Raw genomic sequence first — 20,234 nt, 5'->3', positions numbered from 1 at the left:
TATTTTATAAGAATATAAAAATCTACTGCCAAAACTTGCCTTAAAAATTACGTTATCTTAGACTGACCGCCATGCAGAACGTGGTGCATTATGGTCTCGTTTGGGGCAATGATTATTTTATTTAGCCCTATGTGTGAAGACATTTTACTACCATTACCATAATCCCTATTTTTAAAAAGAGTATATTTATTATTGTGTAAATGAACAAAAATAATGTACAAAGGATTTTGGTAGATGTAGTACATGATTATATAATGCAAGTATCCTATTGATGCTAATGAACTAAATAAAAGAAAGTGTGCAAGGGATTCTGATAGATGTAGTACATGATAATATAATGTAAGTATCCTATTGGTGCTAATGAACTAAACAAAAGAAAGTGTTCAAGGGATTCTGGTAGATGTAGAACATAATGATACAATGGCTAAAGCGAGTAGTTACGTACCTGTATTGGTGATCTTCCTGCTGAAGCAGAACTCATGGTTGACATGCGCTGTCAACACCAATGGATTAATACTGGTCAATAATTATATCTGAAACAGGAGAAAACACACAACATAATGCATCAAATCCAAAGATTTATCTTTCTATAGATTTTTGTCAAATATACAACATAAAAATAAAATAAAATAAATTTTTATATATATATATATATATGTATAATACAATTTTTAAAGTGCTTATAAGCCTTTACACAATATTTTCAGAATTGATTCTTTAAATAGCGAATAGTTGATTGTGAAAATAATTTGCCATTTGAACGTCGGGTCTTTGAGATACGAAGGTTTATATTTCCAATATGTTAATGACTATGACGTAACATAAGGGATTTGAGTTATTTTGGGGCAATTTTTAATATTGAACGCTGGACGTTTTCTGAAAACAAATTTGTAAGAACCTTTACGTGAGTCACGAGTAAAAGGGGGATGTTTTTAAAATACTGTATTCCAGAACGAGTGCAGTGCTGTATATTAAATGATCCCTTATGTTACGTCATAGTCATTAACATATTGGGAATATAAACCTTCGTATCTCAAAGACCCGACATTCAAATGACAAAATATTTTCACAATTAACTATCCACTATCTAAAGAATCAATTCTGAAAATATTGTGCAAAGGCTTATAAGCACTTTAATGTCTGCGGGGAAAACAACTCAGTTAGGAGTGCAAATTTTCGTAATTCATATACGTTTGCGTAAGAGGGCTCGCATTGAGCATTTTTATCTACCAACATACGATCCAAGCGAAGCAATGCTTAAGTCAGGCTGCACGCAGGCTAAGATAGAAAGAGATAGTCAAAACCGAGAATCTGGAAAGAATTCCCTTGAAGCACAGGAGAAAACCTACCAAATCAACCGGATATGATTGCCGGGTCTGTGTCCGGGAATCGAACAGCCGGGATGATAATAATGAATGGCGATCAAGTGGTCATGCGCGGACTGGATTTTGTCACATGACTCATGGGGAATATTTATTGCTAGGATTTTATGATTGAAAAGCATTGTGGAAAACCAAATTTCAATCGTTTTCTTTCTAATGTTGTCATGGATACCTTAGTAACCAAAAACCAAAGCCATAAGAAATTAAAAATAAACTGCTTGATGATTTGTGCGAAATAAAAAGTGACCTTGGAGTCAGAAAGTTGTTTACTGTCGTCCTCCTTGAAACTGCTACCTCAGCACTCAATACGCACGGCATGTCAATCAAATTATTTTCATGACGAAAAGACAAAGTTTCTAAGGACACGTGTCTCCTATGTAATGTCAATGGCAACGAATTCAGTAAATTGATAACGTTCGTCTAAATTTAAACCTTTTTCATCTCGATAGCAAATTGTACTATCCTACATGATTATTATAAGTCGCACACACACGTTGCTTGCCGGTAAGATTGCACGAAACTTGGCTTGCACAAGCATCCTATACCCCATTCACACCAAGGCTTAAACATGTTTAAAAGTGGTTTAACTAAACAGGTTTGGAAAACTATCTACGAACACTACACAATATTTGGTGAAATAATGCATGTAAACTATCCTTTGTCTTGCTGTGACAATATTTTAGAAAGTTTCATTATATTGTAGGTTTCCAGTTTCTCAATTTTTTTCCTAATGAAAACATAGTTTAATTAACTAAACTCGTTTAGGTGTGAATGGGGTACTAGTCTCCCACTCAGCCGTTCTTAGTGTCGTCACGCAACGCTCCGCAACGAAGCGTTGGTTGCGTGACGACACTAAGAACGGTTGCGGTGGGAGACTGTAATGGCATCGATTAACATGACTTGGCCGGTGATGTCGTAGAGAGCTAGTAGAAACAAGCTCGCATAAAATGTCGTGTGTGTCGGACATGGAAGACTCTACTTCAAAATAAAACTTTAAGTACAGTATACTAAGAAATAACTTTCCAGCTATTAATAACCACTTCGAAAATTCTCGCGCACAAGACTAACAGGAAAATACAAAATAAATCGCCCTTTTTTCTCGATGAAATTTGTATCATTTCTTTCATATTTTCCTCTTAGCCATGCACCAAGTTAATTGTGAAAGGAATCTAAACTGACCTGGCTTTAGTTAAAAAATGCAAGAATTCAATTAAGAAACATTAGCGGCTTTGCGGACCAGCAGTTTAGAGACAAGATGCTCAGAAGGTCAAGAGAGTCTAGGGGAAAGACGGTCAAAAATTCCAGAGAAATATAAGCTAATACTAGATAGTTGAAAACCACATTATTGTCTGTCAAAACAATTAGATATTTTGGAAGCTAGATAGAACTAGTCGAACGTGCCTGAAAGAAGGAGGAAAGTGTGAAGATTTCCCTCAATAATAAATGTCGGTCATTATGTAAGTCATTATTTGATGTCGTGGCGAAGTTTTACCGATGATTTGTGTTTTGCTGATGAACCTCTTTCCTCTCAAGAATAAATTCCACAACGGATTTGTAAAATTAACAGAGGTAATTCTAAGTTTTAAAACTTAAAAATATTCCTCATTTTAGCACACAAAATAGCAAACGTACTGCTTGGCAAAAGGAACACACTTCCAAGAAAATGTCAAATGATTAATCGGGCAATTCAGTCATACCTGAAGAAGACTGTCTCTCCAAAACGGTGTCAGAATTCTTGGCCTTGAGCTTATAGTATAGTAGTCTTATCATCCATGTTCTAAATGTCGATTGAATCAGTGAACTTACTTAATAAAGCGCCGTGTTTTCAAAACCGTTCTTTCGACTCAGTTTACAACGACAACTCATTACATCCTGAGTGATTTGACTTTCCGTAGCACGATCGACATAGCTTGCATTCTTATGACATGAGTTTGAAATAAAGTTTTTGTTTTTACTCGATAAAAATACTCGTCATTTATCCAACTACCAAGGTAAATATGCCCGTCTTTTGGATATATTCTTTTTTCTTTCACTGTAGAGTATTCCTCATTCATTTGCAAATAGCGTAGTCGAAAATATGGTCGATTAGGTCACTAGATTACCTGAAGAATCGCAGGCCAGGGATAGAGAAGAGCGTGACATCTGAAGAAGGCATCGTTTCAAACCGGGGAAATCTTATGAACATAAGAAACGCCTCTTTGAGATCTAGGAACATGACCCCGTGGGAGGGAATTCTGGCACATGCAGCGGAAATGACGTCAAAGAAGTAAGATATTTTTTGCTGAGAGCGAAGAAAGGAAGGTGTGGTAAGGGCGATTTCTTGACGTCTTGTATAAACGTCATAGCCTCTTCAAAAGGAAACTTTATATTTGGGATTCCTTTAAGATTTTGATATTGGGAGTCCTGTGGAGCGCGCAGGCAGCAATGACCCAAGTAAGGCTGGTAAGAAGGAAATAAGACTCTATAACGTATATAAACACAAACGTACGAGAAAGGACTCAAGAAATCGCTACGAGAAAGAGAGGACGGTACAAACAACATTTGAGTAATAGCTTGGGCTTCCTGTGGCTTGACTAAAATCAACTGATGACGTCATCCACAGGCAGCCCGTCGTCTAATTTTCCATCATTATCCAAACAATTTCTGAGCCAATTAACACAATTATCCTTATTAAGATACCATTGAGTGATAGAATGTCTGTGAACCAGACGACGTATGGTCTTGTAATAACCTCTTAAATATCTGTCTTATCTTCAACGAGCGATAACTACAGACAGAAACAAGCCATTCACGGGTTCAACGGGGTTACGCGTTTCTGCCCAAAGGCGAAGAAATCCACGACTGCCTTTGCTTTGCTCAAAATAACCCGTTCTATCACTCTCAAAATAACTAGTAACCAAAGTTAGAAAACCTCCTTCCAAAAATAGCCTGTTCTATAAATTTCCATATGACCGAGAGGATTGGTCTAGAGATTATGACGTCATATTGGTAACAATTTGTTATTTAAATAAACTGCAGGCCATGCAAATTTACAAAAAAAATATAAAAATAATAATATTTTACTTGTAAAGTTACACTACTTAGTGCGAATAAATTCTAATTTTAGATTCACGATTTAGAAATCTTGTCCAAGGCCGAACTCCAATTTTTGGAGCCTTTTCAAAAAAAATAAAATTGTAAAATTCTCGTTCAGTTAGTCGACTGCTGAGATTCGACTAAATACAGCACTGATACAGTTAAAGTTAGCTATATTTTTTATGCTTATAAAAAGACTGAAAGAGGAGCAGCTTAGCAGAGAATGAACAGTTATTTAAATACCTTTGCAGAATTTCTGAGCTGGACTTTTGAAGGAAGTGGCTTTCCTCCGTAGTGTCTTTTGTTTTCTAAATAAAACTCGAGTCTAAACCGCATGACTGGAAACCGTAACTATAAATACCTTGTAAAAATATGCCAGGAATGCGACACGCAAAGGGAGTCAACGTAGAAAACAATACAGACCCTTGTACTCTTGACCCGACTACCGTTGCTAAGCGACTGATGGAAGACACATACATCCATATATGGAGAAAGTTAGTTGAGTGATCCACGCGTGCAGCTCATCAACTGCGGATCACGTCAGGGTTTTATCTTATTCAGTTCCACAACAACATTTGGATATTTCATATCTGTCGATTGTAACGACTAAACAGGGCTTAACGGGCAACGTTAACGCACATATTTGACCCCGAAATAGATTTTTCGCATTTTCTAATTATAGTTTAAAGAAAACGTGCTTGAATTTGATTCAAAAGGATCTTATATTATAGTGAAAAGTGTGAGATAGCAAAGCAGCGTTTAAAACATATGAGTCATTTAGTACAACTGATTCTTTTGTTGGGTGTTTTGTATGTTATATCAGTTGTTTGTACGATACTTGATGTGGGGTCGCTGTGGGTTTATTTTTGTTCTGTACTGAAGATATTAATGATTTGTCTATTTTTAGTGTTGAGTTGGTTAAAGTTATGATCTAATTTGAGGGGAGTGGGGTGGGGAATCTCCATGACGATAATGAGTGGTGTAAGAAAGGGGATCGGTTGAATAAAAATATATGAGAAAAAGAATGAATTGATAAACGAAAGACAGATTGAATAAACAAATTAATTTGATTAATTGTATCATCACTCTATAATCCCATATAAGCAGCTATTGCATTATTTTCAATTTCTCTTTCCTGTCCAAATTAAAGATAATTTGGATCATTTCCATTCGCATTCTTTCGAGGGAAAAATATGACTTATGGAATGAATCTAGTATAGTTTGGGATGATATAATGTAGTCCTATTATCTATACTTATTGATTAATTGGTTAATAGAAATAATAATAATATTAATAATAATAATAATAATAATCAGTAATAATAAAATATGGTTAATTGATTGATTAGTATATGTAATAGGACTCCATGCTGTCAAATTAAGAAATAATTGGACGAGGAAAATTCCGAGGACTGACAAAATTGGATGAGGCCGTAGGCCAAGTCTAATTTGGCAGTCAGAGGAATTTTTCGAGTCTAATTATTTCTTGATTGGGGAGCATGAAGTCCCATTACCTATTAATTATATAGCTGCCTAATTAATCCCATATCAACAAGACCTGTCCAATTAAGAAAATAATTGGACAGTTACCTATATGGGATTAATGAGAAGCTTTGTAATTGATTAATTGGATGGATGGATGGATGGATGGATGGATGGATGGATGGATGGATGGATGGATGGATGGATGGATGGATGGATGGATGGATGGATGGATGGATGGATGGATGGATGTGTTATGACATAACTTGTTACCAGTCCCCCCCCCACATGTATACATACGGGATATTCACCCAGATACGTTATTGAGTAAAGCATGGCGGACGATCACCGAATGTTTTAATTGTTTGAAGTATATTTTAGCCTTTCATCGGTCACAACATTGGCGACGAGGAAAACAAACCGGAAGAAAACAAAGGTAAATTATTCTTCTCGACATCCTAACAGTTGGATTCGACGAAAACAAAAGAAAAAATCGCTCGTAAAGCAACGAAAGAGTGTATACAGCGAAGACAACGAGACTACAAATGGCCGACGAAGCACATGGAGCCCAAGCTATCGCCCAAGCACCGACGATACACGTCGTTACCGAGACAAGGAACCTTAAAACTCAACCTTTTATCGCCCCAGAAGAAGCCAATGCAATCGGAAGAGAGTGGGAAGACTGGCTAGAAGACATAGAAAGAGAGTTTAGATTCTTCAAAATAACTGACCCAGTCGACAAAAAAGATGCACTTATCATATATGGAGGTAAGCAAATCGCAAGATTAGAAAAGAGCCTTCCTGATCCAGATGACGGAAATTGCTACGATAAATTGAAAACAAAGCTCAATAACCATTTTGTGCCGAAACAAAACAAACACCATGCCAGATATCAATTCCTCAAGATGAAACCTACAACCCACGAGTCCATAACAGCCTACACAGCTCGACTCAGAGAGAAAGCCCAGAAATGCGAGTTTGGAGAAGTGCAGGATGAGAGAATACTAGAGCACATCATCCAAACAATCGACGATAAAACTCTGATACAGAAAACTATCAGTAAAAATTGGAATTTAACCCAATTCCTACAAGAAGCAAGCCAGATAGAGGACTTGAACCGTCAGGTAAGATAAATGAAAACAGAACAGAGAGCAGGAGAGAACATCGCCAAAGTGGAGAGCAGGAAACCTTCCAACTACAGACCACAGCGAACCAGACCAAACAACCGGGAACAGAACCAGCCTAAAGAAAAGAGCGGACAGAGTAAATGTCGAAATTGTGGATACGAACACAACAAACAGGATCACTGCCCCGCCTTCGGAAAACGATGCAACAAGTGTAACAAATGGAACCATTTCACCAACCTGTGGGAAAGAAGCAAGATTCATCGTCGTGTATGGACGAATACACTCACCCCCTCTTTTATGTAGAGACACTCTGATACAGCTTGGAATGATGAAGATCCAACAAGATGGAGGACTAACGGCATCTAATGACATGAGGATACCAGATGGCAGCCAATGCATAGGAACAGTGAAGCAGCAGAAAGAAGAGAAGGAAATGATGGACATTGTAGACAAGTATAACCATATATTCGAAGGTATTGGAAAGATATATGACCACAAGAACAACAGGGAGATACATGGGAGATTTAACATGAGACCAGAAGCAGTCCCAATAGCACAGAAACCGCGTCAAGTCCCTTACTACCTACAGAAACCCTTCAAAGATTGGCTAGACCAAGGTGTAGAAGAGGACATCTTTGAAAGAGTCCCAGAGAACGAGCCAATAACTTGGTGTTCCCCAGTAGTGGTCCAACCTAAACCAAGCTTCAATAACACTGCAAAAGAGGAACTCAAACCTCAAATGATACGTGCTAGTGTAGACCTGCGAGTGCCAAATAGGTACATGGAGCGAAACAGGATAACACAGCCACCCATAGTTGAAGATTTCATACACCGATTCCATGATTGCACCATCTGGACCAAGTTAGACCTGCGGCAAGGATATCATCAGCTAGAACTTGACCCAGAATCTAGATCAGTTGCTACTTTCAGTACACCATGGGGTAACTACAGACCCAAACGACTGGTATTCGGAGCGAAGGCATCCCAAGACCTATTCGACGACACAATGCAGAAAGTCTTCGGAGACATACCAGGATGCTTGAACCAGAGAGATGATATACTTCTAGGAGCAAGAGACTGGACGACACATAACCAGATTTTAGAAACTGTACTGCAGAGAGTTAGTGACTTTGGAATCACACTAAACCGACAGAAGTGTAAGTTCGGGAAAAGAGAGATCCAGTTCTATGGGTACAAATTTAGTAGAGAAGGACTCCACCCAGCAGATGAGAAGGTGCGAGCTGTCAAGGAATGTGCCAGACCAGAATCTAAGTCGGAAGTGAGGAGCTTCCTGGGCATGACAGGTTACCTTTCCAAGTTTATCCCCAGGTATGCATCTTTGACAAAGCCACTGAGAGATCTGACGCTGAAGGAAACTAAGTTCCACTGGAATGAAGAGAAAGAAAGTGCCTTCCAGCTGCTTAAAGACAGCATTTCAAGTAAAGATGTAATCGCATTTTTTAATCCAAGGCTACCAATGATGGTAAGAACAGAGGCCAGCTACAACGAAGGATTGTCAGCCGGATTGTTCCAGAAGACAGAGAAGGGATGGCAACCAATCCACTTCATAAGCAGAACTCTAACCAACACAGAGAAGTTCTACAGCCAAACGGAGAAAGATGCTCTATGCGTGAAATGGGCCAAAGAGAGATTCAGCATTTATCTCCTTGGTGCCCCAAGATTCACCATAGTGACAGCACACAAACCACTGCTAACGCTTTTCAACAAAGCCACTGCAAAACTCCCACCACGCATTGAAAAGTGGGTAATGGCTATGCAAGACGTTGACTTCGAAATGAAGTACCAACCAGGGAAAGATGAAGCTGACCCCCTCGATTTTCTGTCACGGCACCCACTGCCAGACATTGAAGAAGACGACACGGAATACACAGTGTAGCGGACATCTTCTTTCGTTCAGTGGGGACATCTAATTCAGTAATGGGTACACAACGCAAAACGCTCGTCGATTATATCAGCGTTTTAATTCTCGATAATCTTGATGTTCTTCAGTTATTTCATTCACAATAGACAGATTTATAATTACGAGGTTCACTAGAAATAAAAAGTTACAAATTAAAAGCCTATATCTTACGGAAAATCAAATATAATCTTGACATACCATATGGTGTACGTATTACGATCGTCTTGCTGCCTGTCCCGGCTTACATCCCATAATTTCAACTTATGAATATTAATAACCTACGCTAATTAGGAAATCAAATAGTTGTCGTCTACATTACTGGCCCCAAATGAGGCATTTCTTATGGATCATTTCTTAAATCATTGTCCTGACGACAATAACAAATTAATTTGGTTTCATAGCACAATTATCAATTAACTCAACAATGTTCTTGTGTAATTCGCTAACAGTGCTTCCTTGATTCTTGAGGCTTTAATCAACTCCTTCCAGCAAGCACAATTTGTGAATGGGACGGACCAACTCTGTCTTAGACGTCTTGACTCTTGCGGAGCGTACAAGTCCCTCCCTTGCCTTGTAAACTTCTAGTACACATGCCAGAGGCCACTGGCCCCGTTTAACGGTCTCGTCCACCACCAAAACAACATCACCTTTCGCTAGGTTCCTTTGTGGGGAGATCCATTTCTGCCTCAATTGTAAAGTTGGTAGGTACTCTTTGAGCCAACGGCGCCAGAACAGATTGGCTAGATATTGACACTGTCTCCATCGACGTCTGCCATAGTTATCAGAAGCCGTGAATACACCTAGAGGCATACTCGCTCCTGGACGCAGTAACAGGATATGGTTAGGCGTTAAAGGGGAGTCGTCCTTGGGATCATCACTGCAAGTTGTCAACGGCCTACTGTTAAGAATGGCCTCCACTTGCGTCATTAAAGTCAACAGGACTTCGTCTGTAGTAACTTGCTCCCTCAACAGGGCCCTTAAAATGGACCTTACAGATCTTATGATTCTCTCCCATATTCCACCCATGCTGCTGGCTCCTGGGGGATTAAACTTCCAGACGATTTCTCTCTGTTTTAGGAAACTCTCGATCTTCTGAACATTCCATTCTTGTAAAGATTTGCGTAGCTCTCTCTCACCACCCTTATAGTTAGTACCATTGTCGCTTCTGATTTCGATGGGTCTTCCTCTGCGATTCATGAACCGCTGCAACGCATTGATGAAGGAATCTGCTTCCAAGCTATGAGCAACCTCTAGATGTACGGCTCGTGATGTTAAACAAGTGAAAATGCATCCGTACCGTTTCTCTGTGCTCCGACCTCTTTTCACTAAGAATGGACCAAAGAAGTCTGTTCCAACAAATGAAAATGGTGGTTCGTCAGGGGTGAGCCTGTCAACTGGCAAGTTTGCCATCTGTTGGGATATAGGCGGGGCCTTACGTCTTCGGCAGTCAAAGCATGTCGTCAGCACACGTCTAATTAGGGATCTTGCGCTTACTATCCAATATCGCTGTCTTACAAGGGCCAGTAGGTGTTCTCTTCCAGCGTGGCCGTACAGTTGGTGATAATGTCTAATAACAAGCTCGCAGACAGGGTGGTTCTTCGGTAGAATTGGTGGATGTTTGGCTGCATCAGAAATTGGGGCGTTCTCTAAGCGGCCTCCAACTAATAAAACTCCTCCTTTAAGCACGGGGGCTAGCTTGAAAATGCAACTTGCCTTTGGTAGGGGTTTCTCTCTTGTGGAAACTTTGACTTTCGACTTCTCAATCTGTTTGCTCAAGATATTCACTTCCCTTGTGAAGCCTTGGCCTTGTACATCCTTGATAATCGCAACTTCTGCTTCTCGAATCTCTTTCACAGTTATTCTTCCTCTTGTAGCAGGCTTAACTTCAATATCATGCTTTGAACTTCTTAACTTGTTTACGAAGTAGTTTCTGAATCTCAGCATCCAGGCAATGGCCACCTTTAAGCGATACCAATCAGAGTAATGCTCGTACATTCGTTGCAGGAAGTTCTTTGAGTCCCTTTGCTGTGCCATATAGACCTGTCTCTCTCTCTTCACTTCTGGGTCGTCACTTGGTACCTCAGATATCTTGAGAACTGGTGCTGGCCACGAATCTTGGCCTTTCCATAAAAACTCAGGGCCGCACAACCATCGCCTTCCTTCGTCTCCTGTAATTTTCTCCGCGGTCAAACCTCTGGACGCATCATCCGCAGGATTGTCTTTGGTATTCACATATCTCCACTGCTTGGGGGTAGAAAATTCGTGAATGATAGCAATCCGATGTGCCACGAAGATGTTGAATCGTCTTGAGAAGTTGTTGATGTATTGAAGCACTGTTGTAGAGTCAGTCCAGAACGTCGACTCAGTCAGCGGCAGATCTAGCTCGGCTGTTAACATCTTATCAATTTTGACTGCTACAACGGCCGCCGATAGTTCTAAGCGAGGAATGGTCACTGGTTTTACAGGAGCGAGCCTTGACTTCCCGTTCAGGAACGAACAATGTACTTCCCCATTAATGTCAACCATCCGCAGGTACGATACGGTGCCATAAGCTGACTGGGAAGCATCTGCGAAATGGTGCAATTCATAGGTGACGATGTCTCCAAGGTCAGGTGACTTCAAGCATCTCGGTAGCTTCATATTTGACAGTCTTGGTAGGTCTTCTAGCCATCTCTTCCACTCAACGAGGTTATGTTCAGGGATTGGGTCATCCCATTTTAGTTGCTGTCTACAAAGTTCTTGCAAGATTAGCTTGGCTAACAGGACGAATGGAGCAGCGATACCCAATGGATCATAGCCAGAACTCGTTATGGATAACATCCCACGTCTTGTAAGAGACCTTTCCTTTACCTGTGTCTTAAATCCGATGCAATCTTTCTCGACATTCCATTCAACTCCTAAGGCTCTTTCCGTCGGAAATCGTTCAAAGTCTAGTTCCTTTACAGCCTTAGCTCTTTCAGATTCAGGTATCGACTTGAGGACTTCTTTACTATTGCTCATCCACTTTGTGAGACGAAATCCTCCTCGTCGTAGCAGTTCAGTCACTTCAGATGCAGTTCGTATAGCGCCTTCAACAGTACTTGTCGACTTCAGCATATCATCCACATAGAAGTTCCTATGCACGATGTTCACAATCTCATCATTAAATTCGGTTTGATTGTCGTCAGCTGTTTTTCTGAGTGCAAAATTCGCACAACTTGGCGAAGACGTTGCACCGAAAATGTGGACTAGCATTTGAAAATTTGCTGGCTGTTGACTAAGATCTCCATCAGGCCACCAAAGGAATCTAAGCATGTCACAGTCCTTGGGCTCAACCTTGACTTGCAAAAACATAGCTTCGATATCTGCTGCTAGTGCTATGGGCTCTTCGCGAAATCTAGTAAGGACGCCTACGAGATTGTTCGTTTGATCAGGTCCTTGCAATAGTTGGTCATTTAATGACATGCCTTTCCATTTGGCGGCGCAGTCGAATACCACGCGTAGCTTCTTGGGGGTAATCACAGCATGGTGGGGTAGGTACCACACTCTCTTCTGGTCAAAATTCTCGTTGGGAAGGCGACGGGCATAGCCCTTAGTCAGATGGTCATCTATAACTTCTTTGTATTTCTCATAAAGTCCAGGATCGTTCAGGAATCTTTGTTTTAATGTTGCAAGTCTAAACTCAGCCATCGGTCGATTGTTCAATGTACAATAACTGCTGTTTCTCCACGGCAGGGCCATTTGGTAGTGACCCTCAGATAAAACCGTGCTTTCCTGCATGATAGACAACGCTCTTTTATCTTCTGCTGACATGCATTCTTCGGAACTTAGTACTGCATCTCCGAAATCGGTCCTCCAGAATCTTTCAACTTGAGCCTTAAGCTCATCACCATGGGAAGATATGTAGTGTGCGTTCAAGCTTTGTTGATGCCTAGACTCAGTCATCGGTCCTACGATGGTCCATCCAAGGAGTGTCTTGACCGCATACGGTTCCTTCCGTTGTCCTCGTTTCTCTTCTAACGCCCAAAAGGCTTCAGGCGTATCATTGCCGATGAGTAAAGTAACTTCATCAGTGTCTATTTCAGGTATTTGTATTTCTGCTAGATGTGGCCACCTACGAATGTCTTCATCTCTGGGTGCACCTTCTGTAGTGATGTGCAATTTTTTGACTGTCCATACGGTCGGTATCTCGACGACATTGTCTGAGTCAAGAGCTGTAACTTCCAAACTCGCGGTTAATCCCTTTCGCTGAACGTTTGCCTTTTCGATAGTTGTCAACGAGAATGTTCGTTCGGCGCCTTCGATTCCCAGCTGTTCTATTAGGCGTTTCTCGCACAATGTCGTGTCGGATCCTTGGTCCAAAAGAGCGTAGGTGACAACAGATCTCTGACCTTTCTTTCCACGAACCTTTACGGGCACGATTGGAAGACATACTCTTTTCTCCTTGGCAAGAACATCGACGCTGTTTACGCTATCAGCCTTGACGACATTATAATTTTTAGCACTGTTCGTATTGTTACTTGAATCCTGGCTCGGCTGTTGATTAAGGTTAGAGCTGTTCGGTGGATGCAGCAACGTGTGGTGTTTTCCCTCACAGGAATCCACTTCACACTGTTTTTTCTGATAGCAATTCTTTGCTCTATGTCCTCGCTTAAGGCAGTTGTCACATAACCCCTTGTCTCGAACAAACTTCATTCTTTCACCTTGCGTCTTCTTCTTAAATTCATCGCAGCTTGTGAGAAGATGTGCTTGGGCACAAAGACCACACTTTACCTGGTCGTTTAAAGTATATGCGGCCCTCGAAGCTAATTGTGAATCCTTTGTTGTTGCCGTCACTTTCGGCGTTTCTGCTTGGTGTGTCGCTAGGGTGGTAGCTCTTGGCGGCCTTGGCGTGTTCTGAAACGGTTTACTTCGGGGTCGCATTCTGTCCCTGGACGTGTCCTTTGAGTCCATAATCTGTCCGAAAACAGGATCATTTGCGGCCTTTGCTCTCTCAGACAAAAATTCGGACATATGGTCTATGCTGGGTTTTCCTCCTCCGCTTCGTATCACTCTAGCCTTCTTGAGCCACCTAGCCTTTAGGTGGACAGGGAAACGTTCTGCTATTTTCTTCAAGTTGTCAGCATTGTTCAAGTCGTCATAATATCCAACGGCACGTAGAGTTAATTCACAGTCCTTTAACTTATCGGCGAAAACTTGCAGGCCTTGTCTATCAGACGCCCTCAGCGGGGGTCCCTCAGTTACAAGATCAATGTAGGCCGTGGCTATGACATAAGGTTCGCCGAATCTTTCAAGCAATAACGTTCGTGCTGTGAGGTAGCCGTCGGTAGAGTCCAATACTACACAGTTCTTGATCACTTCTTTCGCCTTGCCCGTACAATATTGCAGTAAATAATTCAATCGTTCTCCGTTATCCTCAGTCTTTGCTTCAATGTTCTGTTCGTAGTTGCGAATAAACCTCCAGTAGTGTAATGGGTTTCCATCAAAGGTTAATAGCTCTGGTTTAGGAAGCATTAAAGCGTTGGTCATGGCGCTGGTGATCCTTTCTTGCTGCTTTATCAGTTGACTGAGGACCTTCTCATGGACTGCTGGCTTAGGTGGTTCATCGTTATTGGCAGTGTCGCTTAGACGGTTATCATAATCAGCGACGTAGAACTCGGGTGTGTTCAGGTCCAGCCATGCCTGTGGTGTCGGTGCATGTGCAGCATGAACAAACTTCGGTTTGGGCTTCCTGTGTACTACATCAGGCCATTCTGTCGTCGTAAACGGGTTACTTGAGCTTCCCCTTGTCGGTGTTGCTAACGAACTGCCAGGCGTCTGGGCCATCGGGGCTGCGAATGGGTTAGTGGAGATCGGTGTTATCGGAGTTGCAAACGGGTTCACAGGGAGGCGCTGTCTAAAGTCTGCAACTCTAGTCGATTCCTTTGGGGCACTTCTTGGTGTGGAGCCAAAGGGGTTTGAACCAGGTAACACGTCGTCGTCGTCGTCGTAAAAATTGTATAGCTCAACTCGTTCGGCCCTTTCATAGATTTTTAGTTCAGTGTTTCTTTGTTCCATTTCGTGTTGAGCTTTTAGTAATGTGTGTCGACGTTTTATTTTATTGACTTGAATTGCCTCCTCTAACCGCAATTTCATCGTCATCTCTTCAATTCTTTCTTGCAATTCTTGCTCTTCCTTCAACTGTCTAATCTTAAGCTCGGCAACAGCTTGATCTGCCCTCGCTTTCAACTTTAACTTCGTTGCTGTACTTGATTGGGAACTTTCGTTAGAGCCTGCTTGGCTACTAGAATCGCAGGGTTCGACAAGAGGCAGATCAAAGTCAATGAACGGTCTTTTGTTCCGGTGGGTCCACGCATCAATTTCTCCCTCAATGTCTTTTTTAGCTTCTAGCTCTCTACTGTAAATGCCTTCAGCTTCTTCAATATCCAACTGTTCCTTCAAGCATTCTAAGTGCTGTTGACAACACCGTTCGAAGTTATCAAATGTGTTCAATATTTTCTGCCTTATCCTCAGAACGGTATCAATATCATTGAAATTCTCTGATTTCATCACTTCTTTTATATTTCGATAATTCTTTGTCAATTGGCCAATATATCCCGATCTTGAGCGTCTTAGAGCTTCAGCTCTCTCTTCTCTCACTCCGTCACAACTTTCACGATCAGCGGGCTTCTTGCGTCTTGCCGGCGGGCTTCCTGTGTCATCATCCATCGCTGCACATGGAAATTCGAGGAATTCACAAGCCGTACGATTCTTGTAAACACTCTTCGGAGATGAAATAAACGCTGGATAACTGCAGAATCAAGCTTAATAAATGTCCATCAGTCGGTGAATGACATATGTGAACAATAATGTAGCGGACATCTTCTTTCGTTCAGTGGGGACATCTAATTCAGTAATGGGTACACAACGCAAAACGCTCGTCGATTATATCAGCGTTTTAATTCTCGATAATCTTGATGTTCTTCAGTTATTTCATTCACAATAGACAGATTTATAATTACGAGGTTCACTAGAAATAAAAAGTTACAAATTAAAAGCCTATATCTTACGGAAAATCAAATATAATCTTGACATACCATATGGTGTACGTATTACGATCGTCTTGCTGCCTGTCCCGGCTTACATCCCATAATTTCAACTTATGAATATTAATAACCTACGCTAATTAGGAAATCAAATAGTTGTCGTCTACACACAGTAAAAGCTATCATAGACAAGGAACCAACGGTACTCATTGACAAGATCAGATTAGAAACAAGCAAAGATGAAACACTCCAGAAAGTAAGAGACATCATCACGAAAGGAAATTGGGAAAAGCACAAGAAAGAACCTGATATCACACCATATTACTCAGTGAAGGAGGAACTGTTCATAGCAGAGGATCTAGTGTTCCGAAACGACAGGATAGTCCTACCAGCCAAGTTACAGACCAAGGTTATCGCAATCGCGCACGAATTAGGACACTTGGGATCGACCAAGACCAAGCAAATGGTAAGAGCCAAATACTGGTTCCCATACATGAACGCGATGATAGAGCACACTGTAGGACAGTGCTATGAATGCAAAATCACAACGAGACAAGCAAAAGAAGAACCAATAAAACCATCAGTGATTCCAGAGAAACCATGGGAAACAGTAGCCACAGACTTTGGAGGACCATACCCGGATGGTCACTACAATCTTGTGGTGGTGGACAAACGAACCAGATACCCAGAGGTGGAAACGACATACTCAACAGGATTCAAGCCCACCAAAGAGAAACTAAAGAAGATGTTTGGACATCACGGAATACCAAAGAGACTGGAATCAGACAATGGACCCCCATTTAACTCGAAAGAATTTGCTGACTTTGCAGAGGAAGAAGGCTTTGAACACCATCGTGTCACACCATTACACCCGAGAGCAAATGGCGAAGCAGAAAGATTTATGCAACTATTAAACAAGACAGAGCAAATTGCCCACATCCAAGGCAAAGACAAAGCAGGAAGAAACATTGCTATACAAGAAATGTTGATGGCCTACAGGGACACACCACATCCAGCAACCGGCGTGTCACCATACCAAGCTATGACAAACAGACTAATCCGCACCAAACTAGATTACACTCCACCAATCAAGGAGAAGCCAAGTCAGCCAGACAAGATCATCAACGAAAGAGATAAACGATACAAAGCTAAGATGGACAAGAGGAAAAGTATCAAGGAACATTCATTCATCAAAGGTGACTACGTGCTAGTGAAGCAAAGAAAGGTCAACAAATGGTCAACACCATATGATCCATCGTTCTATATTGTAACCCAAATTGAGGGATCGACAGTGACAGCCAGACGCATACATGATGGACGAACACTAACACGAGATGCAAGCCATTTCAAACTTGGCAACACAGTAATGCAGAACAACGATAATACGGACAGAGAGGAAGAGGAAGCAGAGTTAGAACATGATAATAAAGATTGGAGGGAAGAGATACTGCGGAATACTACTGAGATAGATGAACCAAAGCAAGAGAAGCAACCACAGAACCCTACCACAGATAGAGGAGACAAAAACGCAACACAGAACAGAGCAGCCGACAAAGGACCACATCCACAAAGCCCCCACCCAAGAGCTGAACGACCCAAAAGACAGACCAGAAGACCAGCGTATCTGCAAGACTACGTCCCAAGATAAGAACATTAATTAAGAGTTATGAACTATTGAGTTACAAAATGTTGAAAGAACATTTGTTGTTTTCAAATTTTTATTGTGATTTATTTTCTTTTAAATTATACATCTGTAAGAAGAGGAGATGTTATGACATAACTTGTTACCAGTCCCCCCCACATGTATACATACGGGATATTCACCCAGATACGTTATTGAGTAAAGCATGGCGGACGATCACCGAATGTTTTAATTGTTTGAAGTATATTTTAGCCTTTCATCGGTCACAACAGGATGGATGGATGAATGGATGGATGGATGGATGCATGGATGGATGCATGGATAGATGGGTGGATGGATGCATGGATGGATGCATGGATGCATGGATGAATGGATGGATGCATGGATGAATGGATGGATGCATGGATGAATGGATGGATGGATGCATGCATGGATGCATGGATGGGTGCATGGGTGCATGGATGCATGGATGGATGGGTAGATGGATGGATGCATGCATGGATGAATGGATGGATGCATGGATGCATGGATGGATGCATGGATAGATGCATGGATGGATGCATGGATGGAATAGGTAGTAAGTTACGAAAGAAGGGATAGCCGGACCGGACACCGGATGCCAAAATTATAATTAAGAAAAAACGAACATTTAACTTCGCCCGGTTCAATAATAACCTCTTACTGCGTATAAAGACGATCCACCAACGTATCATAAAAGGTATACAGATACCAACACATGCACTATGTTTAACCTTACTCTAAAGTCACTGTTTATAAAATATCTCAATAATTCTTGCAATGAAAAGCGCGACACCGTCACTACAGGACACCAAGTGCTGTCCTCTATCAAAACACACCATGGAGGGGTGGGGGTGAATTGTCCAATGTCAAAACAAACCTTTTATAAAGTGATATCTCATCATATTTTAAAAAGATGTGATAATGATAAGAAAACGGAGGTACTAATTGATAGGGTTTATCATTTTGGTCCTCTTATAGCTTGGTTAGTGAAGTGGAGAATCTTGAAGCGGAATCTCCAGCAGCGAGGACAAGAATCGTCCCCCCACAGAGAATCAACATATTTAACATTATATATTCATCAAACATTGAAACAACACAAGCTTTGTGTGCCCAGACGAACTACAAGAAAATACCGACAAAGAAAATAAATAATCAGATAGTTGATTTCTTCAGACTGAGATGATTTCTAGATTAGTCATGACTGAAATGGAAACTGTTCTTTTCCTTGGGAATTTTTACCCGGAAACCATGAGTGTTATATATCGTATTGCTCGAGTTGGATAATTAAAACATGTTTTACTAAACCTAAATAGGGCGAACAAGGCTCGCATGTAATCATATAATACTAATCTGCTTTATATCTGTAAATATAGGCGGTTAAACTATTGTTTCATTTGAAGATAAACACGCTCTGTTCTGCCAGCTCCTGCAGCCATTCCCTTGACATAATCCATAATATTAGCAAGTCACATGTCTTTTCCTAGCTAAACCTTTCGCATCATTTCTTATGCCTTTTCTATTTCGTGTACTGAGCTATCACAGGTATTGGTATCTTGATATTTATCAAAATACAGCCATAAATTATTAGTTATTATCAAAAATTATAATGCTTGCAATAACCTCGCAGATTATGGACTATATTCGCTTCTTTGAAAAACATTCTTAGTCTCCTAATTTGGTATATTGCTATAATCTCATATGCCTATTTTCTACTATACACTCGTTTTGAATTCTACATATTGTTATCACTAGAAGTTAAGTTTGAATGATAACACTGAAAAGGTCTCATCTCCCGATGACAAAGTTATCGATAAATATCATAACCCTTAAGACGCTATTGATAAATTACTATCGATAACACAGAACATATACAACGAAGATAACGATATAGGTGCATACCTACTTGCAGTGAATTGAAGTACAACAGAACCAGTTCGAAAAAGGAGCAGAGATTACAAATATTATTATTTGTAATCGAACGGCAAGAGCTCAATACACTAAAATCATTAAAACAACCTTGCAGAATACCAAACACGTCAGGGGTCAAGAAAGTTCCATGAGATAAGTTAGTGCCCTCCGGGCAATACTGGGTACTTAGTATTCATTCAACGAGACTATTAACCATTACTATTACAATGGCTTTGACACGTGGTGGTTGGCATGGTTACGGTGAGTATCATCTCAGGCACGTGCCGCCCTTCCAAAACAAGTTTGTTTCGTCATATCAAAATGAAATCAATTCATGTGGGATTTCTGTGGATTTTGTGGAGTAAATTGCTACACCTCTGCATCGCACTGCATTCACATTTTATTTGGGATTTTATGCTTAGCACGCCACGGTGTTTGGAGAGAAGACCAAGTCTATTAGACTTGTTATTTACCCCACCTCCATGAGACATTTGTCCTTCTTGTAAGGCCCCCCCCCCACCCCTCACAAGATATTTGTTCTTAGATATTAGGGTCTAGGTTTTGGGCTCGTGGCCTCCTTCAGTTCGGTTTTATAGCTTTTGTATTGCACGTAATTCTGCGTTTGTAAAATCAACGATTAGACAAAATAAAACAAGAACAAAACAATAATAT

General features: G+C 40.9%; 2 protein-coding genes across 8 annotated transcripts in view; both read right to left on the bottom strand.

The window, feature by feature from the left end:
• The window catches only part of LOC116306403 (uncharacterized), a 61,004-nt gene extending 41,288 nt beyond the window's left edge, over positions 1 to 19,716 (bottom strand). For 3 of the 7 annotated variants that reach the window (XR_016120589.1, XR_016120590.1, XM_089034679.1), the window contains exons 1-2: positions 3,080 to 3,464; positions 446 to 533 (exon numbers count right to left, since the gene is read on the bottom strand). Coding sequence is in view for 3 of the 7 variants with exons in the window: in XM_089034679.1 (XP_088890805.1) it covers positions 446 to 490 (45 nt within the window). In the remaining 4 variants the exon portion in view is untranslated. Of the gene's footprint in view, positions 1 to 445; positions 534 to 3,079; positions 3,465 to 19,553 lie in introns of those variants that run through there. The other 4 variants (XM_089034680.1, XM_089034681.1, XR_016120591.1 and 1 more) reach the window with 3 other exon arrangements.
• Positions 9,030 to 15,674, bottom strand: LOC148909264 (uncharacterized). The gene is made up of 2 exons (XM_089033501.1): positions 9,186 to 15,674; positions 9,030 to 9,118 (listed from the first exon to the last, which is right to left on the bottom strand). The coding sequence occupies exon 1, from the start codon at positions 15,672 to 15,674 to the stop codon at positions 9,459 to 9,461; it is 6,216 nt and encodes a 2,071-aa protein (XP_088889627.1). The 3' UTR covers positions 9,030 to 9,118; positions 9,186 to 9,458.
• Positions 19,717 to 20,234: the final 518 nt, after the last annotated feature.

This window comes from Actinia tenebrosa, unplaced genomic scaffold (genome assembly GCF_029948245.1).
Source record: "Actinia tenebrosa isolate PJP-AT-01 unplaced genomic scaffold, QUT_ActTen_1.0 PGA_scaffold2__45_contigs__length_23673736, whole genome shotgun sequence".
In the NCBI taxonomy this organism is placed as follows: domain Eukaryota; kingdom Metazoa; phylum Cnidaria; class Anthozoa; order Actiniaria; family Actiniidae; genus Actinia; species Actinia tenebrosa.
This window is presented reverse-complemented; position numbering and strand designations above follow the sequence as displayed.

Coding starts and splice junctions, on each gene's coding strand:
- LOC148909264 (XM_089033501.1), bottom strand. CDS start 15,674: ATGGATGATGACACAGGAAGCCCGCCGGCAAGACGCAAGAAGCCCGCT.